Raw genomic sequence first — 18833 nt, 5'->3', positions numbered from 1 at the left:
AGGAATCGAGGGAAGAGTATATAAGAAAGTAAACTCAAGGGTGGGTGGGTAGGAGGGAACTAAACAGTTGCTAGAAGTAAAGGCCTTTTTTATCTCAGCTCCAGAAAAGCAGGCTAGATTGCACCCTTTTAGGTTTCAGTAAAATATCTGCCCCCTCCTAGAAACCAAGGCACACAATTTTCCAATTATACACCAGTTCTATAACAGGTACAATCAGTACAAGTTGTTAGTGAGTTATGAAAGGCTAGTGATCCAGGAATATATGGAGACCAAAGACCCTGTTCCTCCTCAGCACGTTATTCTTATGGCCAGGCAAATCCATTCTCCCCACCCCCACTCCAGGCTCAACCAGCTTGGCAGCTTCCGCTCTTGTTGTCAGCAGCACTAGGACAATCGCCTTCAAGGATTGGCTCCTCATTTGAAAAACAGTAGAGAACTACTCTTCTGCTTAACTGTTAATGTCAGTGTCACTGGGCATAGCATTTTGATCGACAGATTTATGAGGATGACAAGGTCTGAGCTGATTAATGTGGACCCATTTATGAACATATTCACCATCAGGATTTTTCTTAATTCGAATAAAATACGCGATTGGCGAGACTTTATCCACAATTACAAAAGGTCCTTACCAGCTGGGCAAAAATTTGCTTTCTTTGGGTTTTTTTTTCTGTAATTTTAGTAAAAGTCGTTGTCTCCAAATTTATACTCTTTAGAGGTAGCTTTTAAATCATAATAGGCTTTTCAACCACAGACATTCGTCTCCAAATTCTATTGGGTAAAGGCAAAAATGTTTTGCAAATGTTCCTGCAGATGGGTAACATATTCGTATGCAGTTGTAGCACTAGCCAAATTAGCATCATGTGAGGCAGATGCATAGGTAAGGCCATTTCTTTTCCTGTCATCTCAAATGGGGGAGAACCCTGTAGTACAGTATGGCGTGGCTCTGATAGTCATTAACACTAGGGGTAATTTGACATCCCAGTCCTTACCTGATGTGGACACATACTACTTTAGAATGCTGATAATTTTCTGTGCTCTCTCTACTTGTCCTCATGATTGGGGGTGATATGATATGTGGAGCTTACTTTTCACATCCAACATAGGCTTAATTAACTGTCCAGTAAAATATGGGCTTTGGTCCGAGCCTACTTTCATAGGCAGACCCCAGTGACTGAACACATGATTCAAGGGTAGGGTGGCTGTGGTCTCAGCAATGTTAAGGGCAGGTATGCACTTTACCACTTAATAAACAGGCAGATCACTGTGAGCATATATTTGTTATCTCTAGAGGATCTGACAACAAGCCCGACCCAATCTATTTGAATATCAGACCAGGGTATGGTAATACCATGGGTCCGTAAGGGTGCTCTGTGTGCGGTTGAAATGGGCTAGAATCTGCAGCAAGTGAGACAAACTTTTGTGTATGATTTCTTAGTGTGTAGCAGATGGACTCAGGACCAATGGGTATAGTGTACTCCTGCTAGCAGTTGGAGACGGATCAGATTTCAATCTGACGTCAGCCCCTAGTACATATACCCCTGCAGGAAGTGCAGCTCTTCAGTATTTTACATCTCCATAGCAGTTAGGGACTATCTGCACGCTCTCACAGTGTTCGAACAAATTTTAAAGAAGAAACCTACATAAAGACGAACCCCGCTCTCCTGCGGTGATACTCTCGGGTCCCTCCCCCAGTTGAGATTCCCGAGGTGATTTCCGTGGTCCCTCGGAGGAAAGCCTCTGTCCGGCGGCCAAATCGCGGCGAGGACCTAGCCCCCGATCCTCAGGCGCAGCTGAGAGGCAGCGGGTGCACCCTCGAGCATGGCGGTGAAGGTATTTGCCCTCTTTCCCCCCCCCCCCCCCAGCCAGAGACTGCCCGGGACGAAACCGGGAAGCGCCGAAGACAAGGTAAGGTAGAAATCTGCTTGAATCCGGTCTCCGAGGATCGAGGACGAGCACAGGTCGCCAGCCGGGACCAGTGCCACCGGGTTGATCTGCCCTAGCAGGGCCAGGCCCCGGTTATTTCCAAGGGTCTACCCACGTGGAGATTTTCCGAGGGGGTCGCCATATTGCGCACGTGCTCGCTGTCGCCATCTTGGCCCTATTTGCCATGCCATTCGCCGTTCGGCCCGAGCGCACAGCTCCGACCTAGGCGCACAAAGCACTTGTGCGCATAGTCTTACACGCACAGAGCCGGGCGCATATCTACGGCTGGGCGCACAGCTCCACGCACAACTACACGCCTACCTTAAGCGCACCGGTGCGCATAAGAGTTTACGCGCCGACAGCCATGGCTCCTCCAGAAACAGAGATAAAAGCTCAAGGCCTCTGCCCAGCATGCCACATCAGAGCCGCACAAAGCGAGGAAGCAAACGCCCTGGGAGATCCAGCTCAGGGCCAGTCCCACCCAGGGCCGAGTTCTAGCTCCTCAGGGGGTACCCCGGACCTAGCCAGGGGGACTTCCCCACAGACGGGGACCCCCAAGGAACCAGCGCCCCTCAGCTTTGACCCAGCGTCGATCTCATGGGTGGAGTTCTTCAAGCGGATTCACACCTTTGTTCAAATGCAAACTGAACCTCTGGCTGTCCAGCCCACATGCTCCACCGGAGGGCCCTCATGCCCCAGGCCCTTCAAGACCTAGGCACAGGCTTCCACTAGCCAGAAGCGCCCCACCTATGGGGACTTGGACTTCTCTGAGGAGGAAGCCGAACCCCTAGAAGAGGGGGAGCTCCCCCCGGGGACAGAGCCTCACCGAACCATGAGACGCTTCTTCACAAAGGACGAGCTCCCGGACCTGGTCAACCAATGCCTGATGGAGCTTGCTATCCCGGGCCCAGGGACTTCGGGAGAACCTAAACCGAACCGCCTGCTGGAGGGTCTCCGACAGACTTCTCGCCATTTCCCTCTGTTACAAGCAGCACAACAGCTGATTGACCTGGAATGGAGTGCTCCGGAGTCCACATTCAAAGGGGGACGAGCCTTGGCAGCCCTGTACCCCCTGGATCCTGCAACCAAAGATCTTCTTGCATGTCCAAGAGTGGATGCCATGGTCTGAGCAGTCTCTAAACCAGGGGTGGGCAAGTTCGGTCCTCGAGAGCTGCAAACCAGTCAGGTTTTCAGGATACCCCTAATGAATATGCATGAAATAGATTTGCATACAACTGAGGCAGTGTGTATGCAGGTCTCTCTCATGCATATTCATTAAGGATATCCTGAAAACCCGACTGGTTTGCGGCCCTCGAGGACCGGAATTGCCCACCCCTGCTCTAAACGCACCACTATCCCAGTGGAGGGAGGAGCTGTGCTCAAGGATGCACATGACCGGCGTCTGGAGTCCATCCTCAAAGTCATTTGACGTAGCCGCTATGTCTCTACAAATTGCGGCCTGCTGCACCGTGGTGACACGTGGCTGCTTATCACAAACCAGGAACAACACCCCGGGAGAATACATGGAACCAGCAGTATCATTCCTCGCAGACACTGCTTCTGACCTAGTGCGCACAGCGGCCAGAGGAGTGTCATCTGCGGTGGCGGCCAGGAGGCAACTCTGGCTCCGAAGCTGGTCGGCCGACACATCTTCCAAAACGCACCTCACAAGGATGCCCTTCAAAGGATCCCTCCTGTTCGGCAGCGAACTAGAGAAACTGGCCGACAAATGGGGCGAATCCCCATTGCCGCGCCTGCCGGGAGGATAAGATGAAAAGAAACCAGTGACCCTTCCCCAGGTCCTCTGGGGCATAGGTTCACAGCGCTTCAATCCTTACAGGAGCAACTATCAAACTCTTATTGAGTCTCAACGCTGAAAAAGCATTTGATAGACTGGATTGGGGTTTTATGTTTCATACTTTACAGGCCTTTAGGATAGAGACTATTTTGTTCAAGTACTACATATTCTATATCGTGACTCTCGCGCATATGTGATGGTAAATGGGTATAAATCACCAGATTTTTTACTTGGTAGAGGCATGAGACAAGATCGCCCTCTTTTTTTCCCCTACTATATATTTTCTCCCTGGAGCCCCTACTTCAACGCTTTAGGGATAATAGTCTTATCAAAGGATTGCCCTTTGGGGAGCGTTCTCCTCAGCAATTTAAACTAGTGGTTTTTGCAGATGATATTTTCTTCACTTTGTGGATTCTCAGTCCTCCCTCCAGGTTTTATTGGAGGAATTTGTCATCTATGGAGGGCTAGCAGGGTTAAAGTTTAACTGGTCAAGTGTGAAGTGTTGTCCATGGATGAAATAGTGCAATTGACATGGGAGGGCCCTTTCCCGATGGGTTTCTGACTCTGTTTATTTAGGTACTGTACTGCATAGAAATCTGGAACATTTATTTCCGATAAACTTTCAAAAATTGTTGATGTATCGGAAATATTGTTGAAAAGCTGGCGAGATTTCCCCTTGTTATTGGCTGAGAGGGTTAACCTTTGTCAAATGATCCATTTTGCCTAAATGGCTGTATGAATTCCAAATTATTCCTTGTTATTTAGCTAGGTGGTATATACGTCGCCTGGAGAAATTACTGAAGACTTATTTATGGGAAAATGGTAAACTGCACATTGCCTTAGCGAAATTTATTTTATTTATTTAAATCTTTTTCTATACTGTCGTTAAGGTGGTTACCGTCACAACGGTTTACAATAAGGCACAAAAGTAATGCTATTAACCTCTATCAGTTTACACAGGTGCCATGATGTTCGGTAACATAGTTTTAATCAAAGTTAGTTAAATGAGTGTGAACCCTATCATGTCCTGGTCGATTCTATAGCATTTTGAGTCTGGACTCATTCTATAAGTAATTTATCCTTTACTGATGAATTCCATTAAAAACAAAAAACATACACCCTTAGTGATTTCTGTTTTCGTGGGTGTTTTGTCCCTTGCACTTACCCGGTTGAACCTTGCATTTCCCTGGATTCTATTCTATGGGAGTCTGGAGGTTTGGGGTTGGCAGACCTTCAGCTTTACAGTGTTGCCTGTAAAGTGTGTCAGTGTGTCATGTTGCTGATTAGCTCCTGGGTACACAGTTTCATACTCAGATTACTTTGGAGCATACTTTGTTTGCTCCTCTGGGGCTGAGATACATTTTACATTTAAAGCGTTCTGTACTGCCTACCCAATACAGGAAGAGTCCATTGGTGACTCCCTTAGTACTAGCTTGGACATTTTACTGTCATTTGCTGCGCTTGGAGTGGCCTGTTTCCAAATTCTTGACCTTAACTGGTAATAAGGCCTTTCAACCAGGAATGTTACAGCAAGTTTTTGCTATAGGGGGCCACTAAGGGGCTGAAGTGTATTGTGCAATTTTTGATGGCGGATGGAATATTAAAATAGTTTCAAACCTTGCGGGAGGATTATGAGTTACATAATACATGTTTTTTCACTTACTTACAAACTAGACATTACATCCAGCCTTTGGGTGTACGAAATTGGGGACATGACCAGCGATTATATCTCTCAGAGATATTTGTTGTGGATGATCCCACCAGTCATGCAATCTCTTACTTTTATACCACACTAACGGGCCTATACAGTAAAAATCGCGGGATTTTTACTGTATCGCCCGCTCTCCTGTGCGTGCGATACAGTAACTTTATTTAAATTAGGGCCCGCGGTAAAAAGAAGCGCTAGGGACACTAGCGCGTCCCTAGCACCTCGTTTTTGACAGGAGCAGTGGCTGTCAGCAAGTTTGACAGCCGACGCTCAATTTTGCCGGCGTCTGCTCTCAAACCCGCTGACAGCCACGGGTTCGGAAACCGGACGCCAGCAAAATTGAACACCCTCAGACTTAACATCGCCATGATATTAAGTCAGAGGGGGCACAGAAAAGCAGTTTTTAACTGCTTTTCTGTGCACTTCCCCAGCGCCGGCAGAAATTAACGCCTACCTTTGGGTAGGCGCTAATTTCTTAAAGTAAAATGTGCGGCTTGGCTGCACACTTTACTTACTGTATTGCGCGGGAATGACTAATAGGGCCATCAACATGCATTTGCATGTTGCAGGCGCTAATAGTCCCGGGGGGGGTTGGACGTGCGTTTTCGACGCACTATTACCCGTTACTGAATAAGGGGTAAAGGTAGCGTGTCGAAAACGCGCGTCCAAATGCCAGTTAACAGTGCACTCCACCGGAGCGCACTGTACTGTATCAGCCTGTAAGTAAATTGAAACCGAAGATACATTTTGGGACCATTTTGGGACATTGGCACTCAGAATTGGCATAAGAATTCTCTGAAACCGAATACAGGAAATGTTTTGGGAAAATCAAATCTCTTACTAGCAGCAGTGCTCTCTGTGAGACTCAATATAAATTTCTAATATGTTATTATTATCCACAACAGATGGCATATCATCTAGGGATTGCTACTTCTGACATAAGAAGAACATATGTGTTAAATGTAAATTGGAGCCCAGATCTTTGGGTCACCAATTTTGGTCATGTTCTAAAATCCAGACTTTATGGCGGTGTCTTATCTGCTACTTAAAGTATGTCACTGATCTGGAAAAATCATGGCTCCAATGGTAGCTCATTGCCAAGAAAAACATCATGATTTTCATCAGTTAAGATGGCGAGTGTTAGAGGTAGTTGCAATGCACAAACGTGGTGGCGATCCTAATGTTTTGTTGAATGTAAAGGAACAACAATGGATTTTCTGGATGCATACTGTGAGCCCAAGTGGCTTGAATTCTATGATCGAGTGGTATTCTCTGTAAATAAAGGAATCAGAATTGACGTAGGTACGCACTTACGTAAGACAAGGGGTTTAAAAATGGAGGCGGGAAGTACTAAACCGGAAGAGAAGGGAAGAAAAAAAAGAAAAAAAACGCTGAGAGCCATAATGGAGAAAAACGGAGTAAGTAGTTATGCACATTAGGACTTTTTATCTTGTGTAATACGAGCAATTCGATTGAAACATGTATTTTTTTCAAGGCATAGAAAATCGCCCTTGAGGAAGGACAATTCCGTCCGAAACATTGTACAGTGTCGAAAAGGCAAAGTTTTATGTGGAATGAAATGAATTTTTATAATAAGCACAGAAAAAGCACGGAGCACTTTATGATTTGCATTACAAAATTATAAAAAGGGACTGACCAATGATTACAAATAAGGCAGAGTGACAAATGGTACGTGTTGCCGCACAATGATGCCTATTATGAAGGTCAAGTAAGGTATTTATTTGCCTAAGGTAATATAATAGAGTGGCGGGGATTTGTGAGATTATTCAACTGATCTTACACTACCATTACGGCCCACGGTACTCCTTTTTGATAATTTGAGTGTAGTAACTGTAGGTCATAAATATATGTGCCTTTAGATTCATAAAATGCTGCTGTTGGCTAAGAAGAACATTTTACAATGTTGGTTAGGGGAGGATCCCCCTAATATGACTCAACTGAGAAATCATATACACCTTATGCATATTAATGAGAATATATGGAGAATTTAGATTTACTGAAGCAAAGGAGAACTCTCTTTTAAGTGTGGGATCTTTATTTACAATCGCTGTCACCCCAAGCCAGAAACCTTGTTCTTAATGACTATAATGTTTCCCACACTGGTTATTAATCCTTTTGGGGAATTTGCAGTGGGAGGGGGTGGGTACTATACGCAAGTCTGTAAAATGCTGGCATTGGGAAGTGTACACCAATGTTTCGCTTATTTTTCTTTTGTATTGTTTGTCTTACTCTTGTGTCTGAAAAGTTTAATAAACAGTTTGAAACATAAAAGCTCTGGGACTTTCCTCCGGGCCACATCTTATATTGTAGGCGACCTGCCATGCCAAAATGCTCTTGGCATAAGTCCCTAAATGTGCTTTGAGGGCAAACTCAAATGTGTGTAAGGACCCTTTTACCTCAGCGGGGATGCTAGCTATGTATTGTATAGCTTCTTCACTGAAACTCCATGGGAGTAGGGCCACACGTCTTTTTCAGAATGTGCACCTATTTCCTCAAAAATTTCATGCAACTTTAAGTACTGCAAAATATCTGAGCCAGAATTTTCCAGAAAGGGAGTGATTAATATTCGAAGGAGCTTAATTTGTTTGGTGAGGTTTGAAGCTCTCCCTAGTGTTGGCTGGTGGTAAGCTGCTCGGGGTGTGGCTTTTGATCCCAGCCCCACTTCTTGGAGGAATGGAGGGACAGCTCCCTCTCCCTGTCCAAGGCTGTATGGGAGGGGCAGGTGTGTGTGTCTCTTGCTTTTGTACTGGTGAGAGATTACAGCTGTATTTAGAAGCTAACCCGTCTGCTTTGTCCCATGTCTTAAGCTTTTCCCGTGGTTCTGGTAATTTTTCCCAGTCTTGGGAAAAAAGCTGTCTTTGGCTCTGTGTTGTGAATTCCTCTTTCCACCCCCACCGATCCTTAGGGAGGTGTGGGGTCACGGGTAGTATTAGTATATTCTATTGCCTGACTGTTCTGCTTCAGGGAGACAGGGCTTGGTGTAACATTAGCTGTCTTTTCTTTCAGTAACTGGATCATGCTTTGGAACAGCTACAAACTGATACCTGGATTCATTTAAATTAAGTAACAATTCCTGTTTCTCCTTTTCTAAATTACATTTTTCTTCTTGTAACAAACAAAGCCAAGCTACGTTTTGTTCGTTATCTTGATTTTCTACTGAAAGCTGTTGGGTTAATATTTTATTTTCAGCTTTTACTAATTCAGTTTCAGTGAGGTGTGCCTCTTGAAGAGACAGGCTCTGTAGTTCAAGCTCTCAGATTCTTCCCTCTCTTTCAGAGATCTGAAATTCCAAGTGATTGAACTTCTTGTTCCACTTTTTAAAACCAGTATTTTAGCTATCAGTTACAACTATTTTCAGTTGTAGGTCTGTTAGTTGGTTTTTCAAAGATTTAATCTTTTTTGTTCTGACTCTTCTTGCTGGGTTTTAATAGCCATTTCTAATTTATGAACCCAAAATTTACCTCCTCGTTTTGTTCTCTGATAATTTCCTATAATTCCTCAATTTTTTCTAGGTATTCCGGTAACTTATCTAAACAAGGGTCTGTGGGCTGACCTTTAGCAATTTGTTTTTCTAAGGCTTGTATTTTCGTTGTTAGTTCTCGGTTCTGTGCTGCCATTAATTTGCAATCTCCTTCCTGCAGCAAGTATTTTTCAACGATATCATCTATTTCTGCTCTTAGCTGACTGATATCTTTTTCTAACACTTGATTTAGTGCCTATAAATGTGAGTTATCCTTTTGCAAGAATTCTCTTAAGTACAAAATTGGTAGCATATTCAGCTAATGTCAGAAGGGTTAATTTAGTTTCACTAACCAAAAATTTCAGTCGTCAGATAAAAATGAGTAACATTTCCTAATTGTAGGTATGTCTTTTAAATTCTCACGTACCCTAGAGATCTGGAATTGCACATCTTCTTTCTTTTTTTTTTTTTTCCGTTTTTGAACCCGCCGACTGGTGGGCAGATTTATTTTAGTTTCAAACGGTTTTTATTATTATTATTCAATCATCATAGTCAAGTATATAACCAAGATATTGGTCTGGAGAGGTGGCACACTTACCTCCACACAGACCTTTTAAGAACATCTGTTCCACATCACACAAACATCAACAACACCCCAACCCCCCCACCTCCCCCCCCCCCCCCATGAAGGATAAATGTCCAAGGGCAAAGTCCATGCACGCATATCTCCTGTACATCTTCTTTCTTAATGTAAACCTGTGTAATCTTCACAAACACTTCATCTTCTAAATGTATTAAATTTAATTGTGCATCTGATGTCATCTGTGCGGATGGGCATGGCCTATCCTGTGTCAGGGAAACTCTTATTCAGTCAGCCAAGTAAGTTTAGGGGTTCAGGGACCTATCTGCTACAGGACACTTCCAGTTCCCCTCCCACTTCAGCTTATGATCCAAAGTTCAGGAAAAGACAACATGTTCTACACAGAATTAGACTTTTATTTATCAGATTTAATAGGATTAGCATTTAGAAGATAACAACAATACATGTCTCTAACATCCTGTCTACTAAGTACCAGTTTACCCTAAAGAATTATGGGTGTTTTCAAACATGCCATAAGCCTGCCTAACTTACTTACCCCTGGTTCCAACATCAGGCGATTTCCCTCTGCTTACCTCTGAAGTAGACTCTGGCTGGAGGTCTGGAGAACCATCTGGGAAAGAGACTTGCTTCTGGGTCTGGTACTGGCAGAGCTGCCGAGCTGCTCTCGGCTCCTCACCGCCTCAGTCTCTGCACCACCGTCTGACTCCAGGCAGGGCGCCTCCTCTCTCCAGTCTCCTGGTCATGACTAGTCTTCTCCCTTCTCAATAGCAGGGGGTACTGGGCTGCTTTGAGTCCGTTCCCTTTCTCCTTATTTGCCCCATTTATACTTTCCAGCTGATAAATATGCATAAGCTCATGCATAATTGTGTTCTGGGTGAAGGGTCTTTGCTGCATTGCAGGTCTTTCCCCTCCCCCTCTCCTTTTCTTACAAACAGGCAGATCTTGATAAGTATCCTTCAGTTCTTGTTTAAAGTTCTCATCTGGGCAAAGTTAATTTTCTTAAGCCTCCCTCTTGGCATTATGATTCATATTGGGTGCTTTCAGTGGTTAAACATGGGATATCTCCCTACAAGTATAGGGGTAGAACAATAAACAGTAATACAAGTGAGGTCGATTTAGGAATCATCTCTGTGGTAGAGAACAGGTTATACATACAGAATTAGTACATTTTGCTGCATATAACTGCTAGGGCAAAATTTGTCTTCTACAGCACATTTCAAGTCACCAATTTATTTTTCATACTGCGGTATAATTATCTTATGACCCCTCTTCATTTGTTTTAATTACCATTAAACAATTGTCAGTGATTGTATTACAACAATTTGTTGTTGCATGAGCCAGAATGCATGTGTACGAGACAAGATTGCATGAAAATATTTGGGTCTGGAATGGCATTACAGAGAGCGCTTCTTTTGAACTGTAGATTATTTTGGGCACTTGGAAGTTCTCTTTGTTACTGTGATATATTTTGTCCTTATTCCTCAGAGAACCTGCTATTAATGGATGGGATGTATGTGAAGAAAGATGATAGAATCACTGCTATTCATCTTATTCAGTCAGCCAAGCTTGGCAATTCCAAAGCTAGAAGCATTCTCAAAACAGGTACAAACTAGTCTTGCAATAGTGAAAAATATATTCAGAATTAAATTTCTGTTAAAGCCTAATGTAGAAAAATGGATGCTCCAATATTCTTATTCACTAAAAACTAGTCACATGTTGATTTTTAATAATAATAATTATAAAGTGTCTCAGGAATATCTTTGTTACTTTGTTTTTTTTGGGACTCTTATCTAATGCAGCAACTATAGTTGCATCAAATTTACAAGTAGTGGTTTGCATTAACTATACTGAGAGGATTTTGAGAGCTTTAAAGGGAACAGCTATGATTAAATGTAGAACCAACTGTTTGATGAGCAATTCTTTCTGTTCTTGACCAAATGAATATGTTTGGTTTTTTATGATGTCTTTTTTTCCCTTTTATTTAGCAGGGACAGCCCTAGGGATTGGTATTGTGAATATCCTACACACCATAAATCCCTCCTTGGTGATTCTCTCTGGAGTCCTGGCCAGCCAATATGTTAGCATTGTAAAGGATGTGATCCAGCGGCGGGCTCTGAGCTCTGTCCAGGACGTGGATGTCGTTGCCTCGGATCTGGCCGAGCCTGCCCTCCTGGGAGCTGCCAGCATGGTACTTGACTATGCAACCCGCAGGACATACTAGATACTCCGCTGCTTTCAAGGCATAAACTGAGAGATTCTTCTACTAAAGGACATAGTTTGGAATTTGTTTCTAGCTTTCTGGCACATTAAGTAAAATGCCATCTTTTTCCTGTATGAAAACCAATTTTGTGGTATGTTGGATTTACTACATTTTATTGACGTCACAATTTTAACAAATTACCATTTTAAATCAAAATACAATTAAAAAAACACCACCAAAAAAGACTATCAAAAATGGTAATTTACAAAGAGATTGAAAAGATCCTATTCTGAAAGGAAAGCAAGCTAATAAGAGAGAAAAAAATTGGGGAAAAAGACAAATATAGTCAGATTAATGGCCTCAAGCGTTTGCAAGCTAAGAAAAAAGTTGAACCAAAAAGGCAAAATTTACTTATTTCTCTCAAACATACAAACAGAATCATATGTGTATATCTATCTTTTCATATATTAGTTATCACAAACTGTATAGTAAATGGACATGACCTAGAAGCTGTTCCATAGAAACTAAAAATGGATCTATAGATTTGTTAACCATCTGTCTATCCAGCAATGTTTTTGCATTCTCATAGTAATAAAAATTATATTTAAGACCACCAAGGTCAATGAAATTTAACTGGATAAAGAATTGCTACTTTGGCTTTAAAACTACTACTACTTCTTAACATTTCTATAGCGCTACACGATATATGCAGTGCTGTAATATCTACAGAAATATTTGTATAGAAGAAATTGTTTTCATCTTTTATGAAGTAACTCTGGTAATGTCATGAAAAAAAGAATGAGAGTTTTCATATAGTATCACTTTTTTCACAATATTTTAAAATATTTCCTTATCTGATTGTATATAAAAAGAAGTGAGTTGGAGAACTAGTAACAAACCCCATAATCTGAGCAACAACATCAGATGACACAATGATAGCATTAACCATCTCCATTATAGATTCAGAAGTAGGTTGCAGAAACTTTCCTCTTCTTCAAATCTTCTTACCTACCCTAAGCAAAAATGGAAAATCAAAATTTTAAACAACTGTATTTCTACTTTTTCTCAAGTTGAACCCATAAACTGCTCCCCCAGAGCCATCAGCAAACCCAAAACTCTTACAATGATTTTGCTCAAAATATATTCATCATTATTTTATTATGTTGTTGCAAATACATATTTTCTTTAATTACAGTTACCTTTATTTTTTATCACACTTAAGTTTTAAGTTAAAGAATTACAGTATATCGCATATATGGTTAGCCCATAAAGGGAATTTCAATACACACTACATATAGCTTATAATATTTTGAACCATGTATCTAAACAACTTCGGCACCCTCTGTTTAAAGTAAAATCTATTTCAAATTTATTCATGTGCCTATTTGTAAACCGTTGTGATGGTATATCACTAAACAACAGTATAGAAAAGTTTTTAAATAAATAATAAAAATAGTCTCAACAGTTCTAGAATCTTCAGTTTCTAATAAAATGTGAATGTATTTTAGTAACTTATGCCTCCAGTTTCAAAATTCATTTAGCTCTTCTATTCATTTTCTTCTCAAGGAGATAAAGTTCAGCTCAAGCTTTGCTTCTAATCTTTGAATACCATCTACAAAAATCTGAAAGTTTAAAACTAGAAATTTCTGAAGACATCTGAACATCTGTAGAAATGTCTCTTCAGTTTGAGAATTTACCTCTGATTCCAGTGATCTTAGTCCTGTATGTAAGAGAGATGCAGAAAAACCTCTGGTTGAAGACTGTTCTGAGGCAGAACTTGATTCCCTTTCAGTAGCCTTGAAGCATACAGAAACCACTGCACCAGAAAAGTATTAATCCATTGGTTCATTTATAACATTCTCCTGGCCCTGACTCAGGTCAACAACAATGGCTGGAACCAAGGGTGTTAATGGCTGTTCCAGCAAATTGGGAAACTGGCCCTGCATCCAACACCAACCCCGTACTTGTCTTCCACAAAATATAGCCTAGCTACAAGAACTTTACTGCAGATTACTTCTACAGACACCCAAAAGCCAATAAGCCAGGCATCACCAGTAAAAGGCAACCAAAGTGAAAGGCATATTAGCCTCCCACCAGCAGCAGCAACACATACTAGCTGTCTGGACTAAGTCAAAGCTCTTGCAGAAACTTGAGCCAAACTTGGTAAAATGCCCACAGCTGCTAGCACTAAGATCCAAAAACTGCTGGTGCCCTATTTACTGAACCAGGTAAAAAAAAAAAAAAAAAACTTCTCAAAGAAAAACAAATACCACTCTCTCACATGCAGACAACAAAATGTAACTTCAGACCCATCTAAAAGCCTCGAAAGTGCTCTGGGGAGCCAAGCTACATTTGACTGTCATATGGCCATCTTGCTTGCTTCTCATGAATTTGCTACTTTTACGCTCTGGTTATATTTGTGTTATTTGGAAACAAAGTAGAGTTTGACCTTTGTAATCTTTAGCTTGCTTTTATATTCTGGGACCCATAAGCTTTCTAAGTGCTGTGTAAGAAAGTTTAGGGGTGCAGGGACTTATCTAATACAAGACATTTTCAGTTGCCTTCCCACCCTACTTCACGATCCTAAGACGTGTTCTCCTCAGAAATACACTTTTATTTATCAGATTTGGCAGGATGTAGTATTTAGATGATAACAATAATACATGTCCCTAACATCCTGGCTACTAAGCACCAGTTTGCCCTAAAGAAAGTTTTGTACCACACATGCCATAAACCTTAGCCTGCCTAATTTATTAATACTTATGGTTAACTTACTTAACCCTGGTCCAGAATTCAGGTGATCTTCCCTGTTTATGTCTGAAGCAGGCTCTGGCTGGAGAGTTGGGGAGTGTGGGCAGGCAAGGAAACTTGACTGTGGGATGGGTTCTGGCTGAGCTACTGGCTGTGGGGGCTTGCTTCTGGGTCCCTTCCCGTACTGTCAGAGCTATCGGGTGGCTCTTGGTTCCCTGTCGCCTCAGACAGCTCACCACCATCTCTCATCAGTAGTCTTCTCTCTCTCGTCTCCTGTCCACACCTAAACTTCTCCCTCCTCGATAGCAGGGAGTGCTGGTCTGCTTTGGACTCCCCTTTCGCTCTTCCTTTCCGGGTCACTCTCAGGGTTTGCTCCTTCAGGGGGTTCCTTCGCTTCCCTTTCAAGGTCTCGTTGCCAAGAGTCCTCCCTTTCTCCTTATTTGCCCCCCTGTCTTTACTTTCCAGCTGATAAATATGCATGAGCTCATGCATAATCACATGTTGGGTGGGGAGGGTCTTCGTCGCATTGCAGATCTTTTTCCCCCTCCCCATTTCTTTGGGGAGAGAACTGCCACGTCTGTATGCTAAAGTTATTCCATAGTGTTTTTCTCCATCAGATTGCCCCCCCTCTTTTCCAAGGTTGGGGGTCTTTCTGACCTCTGGACTTGCCAATCTATGACACCTGCTTAGGGGCTTAGCTGCTTTATTGTCCTTTTGTGTTCTTTTTTTATTTAAAGAGGTACTTACAGACAGGCAGATCTAGATAACGTATTCTTCAGTGTAAAGTTCTCATCAGGGCAAAGTCTCTTTCAACTGTTTTGAGGGCCTATCAGTCTTGTCTGCATACTTTGGCTATTATGATTCATATTTGCTGCTTTCAGAGATATCCTCCCTATAGGTGATGCTGAAAATAGTATTAATAAATGCATTCTGGTATATACCTTATTTTTCGCTCCATAAGATACCCTTTTTTTCCCCAAAAGTGGGGGGGGAAATGTCTGTGCATCTTATGGAGCGAATGTAGTGTCACAGACCTCACGAAACCTCTCCCTCGGCGGTTAGCCCGGTTAGGGCATTAAAATAAAAAAAGCTCACCATTTCGCAGAAAATTGGCTTCGTTTTTGGCGGGGGACAGGCACACAGCGCAGCATACCAAACTGGGCATTAAAATTAAAAAAAAAAAAGCTCACCATTTTGCCGCAAACTGGCTCCATTTGCGGGCAGGGGACAGGTGCGCAGCGCGGGATACCAAACCAGGCATTAAAATAAAAAAAAAAAAAACCTCACTGTTTCGCGTGCGCCCGTACCCCGCCCAAAAACGGAGCCAGTTTGTGGTGAAACGGTGAGCTTTTTTTAAATTTTAATGCCCGGTTTGATATGCTGTACTGCACATCTGTCCCCCGCCCGAAAACTGAGCCGATGCCCAAACCAGGCTAACCGCCGAGGGAGAGGTTTCACCACCGCTGGAAGGTAGCCTCTAACGTGACATTTCATATCCTGCCTCCCCCCCAGCGGAAGTGCTACAGCGCGGGAGCCAGAGCAAAAGCATGTGCAGGCATCCTGCCGAAGGAGGGACAAAAGGTAAAGAACAGCATAAGAGCCTGGAGCCACTGCTGGTAAGGTAGGGGGGAATGCTGCTACGTTGGGGATGGGGAATGAGAGAGAGGGAGATTCTTGGCAGGAGAGAGAGGAATTTGCATACAGGGGACAGGAGGTAGAGAGGGAGATGCTGCTGAATGGGTGGATTGGAGAAGGGGATTGGGTGAGAGCCATAAAGTGTTCTTTTTCATTTCTACAGGAAATTATAGTAAATTTGCTTATTAAAATATTAATCTGCTTAATATTATTTTGTACTGTCTGGGTGGGCCCGACAAAGAGATATAAAAGGAGCCCACAAATTACCTGGGGCCGGGAGAAGAGGATCCTGGAGAGTGTGCTGGCTGGGGGTGACATCGAGGCGAGTCGTCAGCCCTTAGGGGGAGCTCCGGCGGCCGACGTCATCAATGTAGGCCGTCGCAGGTAATGATGCCAGCCGGGAGATAAAAGGACCAGGCCGTGCTGCAGCCGGCCCCTTTTTCATGATCGGCTTTCCAGGCTCGGCTGCAGCGCGGCAGAATCAAAAAACCAGCGTGGCGGATGGGCAGCGGATCGGGAACAAGCGTGGAAAAGAGCAAAGGAAGCAGAAAGAGAGGAGCTATATATAAATAAATAAAGCGAGGTTTAAAAAAAAAAAAAGGGAGCGCAGAGGACAAAGGAAGCACCAACCACGCTGCATCAGCGGCCCTCCCGGCCACCATCCTTCCCCCCACCCCCCTTCAGCAAACAGGAGCGGAAAGAAGCAGGAAGGTCCAGCACCACTTGGAAGGAACATCTGGTGGAAACAGGCGTCAGAAGCAGATCCAAGGAGTGCAGTGAGTAAAAATACATTGGTGATTAAGATGGGACGGGGACCAATGTCCAGGGGTTCCTGAGCCAGGGGAGAAGAGGGGCAGTGGAACCAGCAACACATGACAAGAACCCCTCCCAGCAAGAGACAGGAAGGCAGAGAGACGCAACCTGGGTAGCCACGCCCCCCCCCCCCCCCCCCACACACACATCCAGAGCGAGACGGAGGAGCCTGCATCAGCAACAACCGCTCCAGCAGTGGCACCCTTGGGGCAACAACCACAGTCGCAGGGGTCAGGGGACACATCAGGTGGACACCCGGCCGCGGCATGCAGTCAGACGGAACGCACGAGCCGGGAGTCCCGAGAGGAGGGTAATGCAGATGCAACGCACGCACTTGTACCCTTAAGCGAGAGGCCCCCCTAATACGGAGCAGTAGCAGGGCATGGGCCCCCCTTACCTGGCCCCCCCCCCCAAATGGACCATGTGCCCTTGGATGCCATAGAACAGCCGCAATGCGAATAACAATACCCCTGGTAACATACCGGGTTATAATGCCTTCTCGCAATTGTCCCCCATGGCCTACCCAGGGGGATTACCTTACCCGATATACCCTTGGGGTTTTTGGCCAGGGCAACAAGAGTCGTGCCCCAGCCAAGGGGGACACGAAAAAGGAGTGGAGATTTGAGTTACGAATAGTGCGAACCAGCCAACGGTAGTACACGGAGTGGCAGCAACAGCATCCAGGGCTATGGGAAAGCGTGCCAAAGAAATTGCGAAAAAGGATAAAGAGAAGGAAGTACATCGACATTTTCAGACTCATGGAAGGAAGGAGAGGGCCGTGAGACAGGAAGAGGAGTAAGACCAGCGACCCTCCACTGAATAACAACGAAAAAATATCACGCAACATCATAAATTGGACCCAAGCATATTTTCGCATGATGTGTTCTCAGATGCCCTTGCCTTCTGGAACACATGTCTTGCCAACATCAATGACTTCCTCACCAACATCCACCTCGCTCTAAACTCCTCCAAAACAGAGCTGCTCCTTATCTCTCCTCACCTCCCTCCCAAACCACCGATCTCCAACGATCCAGCTTTCAACGTCATAACACCCCAACCCACAGTAAGAGACCTTGGGGTTATCATAGATCAACAACTCAATCTCAAAAAACAGATCAACTCCATCCTCAAAGAAGGTTTCTTCAAGCTTCACATCCTGAAGAAACTCAGACCCCTCCTCCACTATCATGACTTCCGCACCGTCGTCCAAGCCACCCTTTCCTCAAAGCTGGACTACTGTAATGCCCTCTTCCTTGGCCTACCCTCCTCCACCACCAAGCCCTTACAAATGCTCCAGAATGCCATCGCCAGGGTCATCACCAACTCAAGGAAAGCTGATCACATTACCCCAATACTCAAAGAACTCCACTGGCTCCCCATCGTATCCCTAATTCTCTTCAAAATTCTAACCATAGTGCACAAGTCCATCCACTCGCACAATTCCAATTGGTTGGATGAACCCTTTCGTCCTATACGCACTGAACGACCCACTCGCACTGTCAACAAAGGCACCCTCTCCATTCCCCCTTTGAAAAAAGCCCACCTCTCCTCTACTAGGGACCGTGCACTATCCATTGCAGGCCCTAAACAATGGAACACCCTCCCTACCACTCTCAGGCTAGAGCCATGTTACGCCAAGTTCAGAAAAAAACTTAAAACATGGCTCTTCCGACAAGCCTACCCTGATTAAGTACACCGACTTCTGCAAGTATCTTGCCTACGCCTTGTATATTCCTGTAAATAGTCCGTTGCAGTTTTTATTTATTGCTTTAATTCCTCCACCTCCTGCTCTTTGTATACTCCTCCTTGTTCGCCCTCCCTGTTCATTGTAATTTCTACCTTTAAAGTTACATTGTAAACCGGTATGATGTATGCATACTAATACCGGTATATAAAAGTTTTTAAATAAATAAATAAATAAAT

General features: G+C 43.9%; 1 protein-coding gene across 3 annotated transcripts in view; it reads left to right on the top strand.

The window, feature by feature from the left end:
* The window catches only part of GNE (glucosamine (UDP-N-acetyl)-2-epimerase/N-acetylmannosamine kinase), a 320201-nt gene extending 307336 nt beyond the window's left edge, over positions 1-12865 (top strand). For all 3 annotated transcript variants that reach the window (XM_029602629.1, XM_029602641.1, XM_029602639.1), the window contains 2 exons: positions 10997-11113; positions 11497-12865. In XM_029602629.1, coding sequence (XP_029458489.1) covers positions 10997-11113; positions 11497-11732 — 353 coding nt within the window. In that variant the 3' untranslated portion in view covers positions 11733-12865. The remainder of the gene's footprint in view (positions 1-10996; positions 11114-11496) is intronic.
* Positions 12866-18833: the final 5968 nt, after the last annotated feature.

The sequence above is a fragment of the Rhinatrema bivittatum genome, chromosome 1, assembly GCF_901001135.1.
Source record: "Rhinatrema bivittatum chromosome 1, aRhiBiv1.1, whole genome shotgun sequence".
Classification (NCBI taxonomy): Eukaryota; Metazoa; Chordata; class Amphibia; order Gymnophiona; family Rhinatrematidae; genus Rhinatrema; species Rhinatrema bivittatum.
This window is presented reverse-complemented; position numbering and strand designations above follow the sequence as displayed.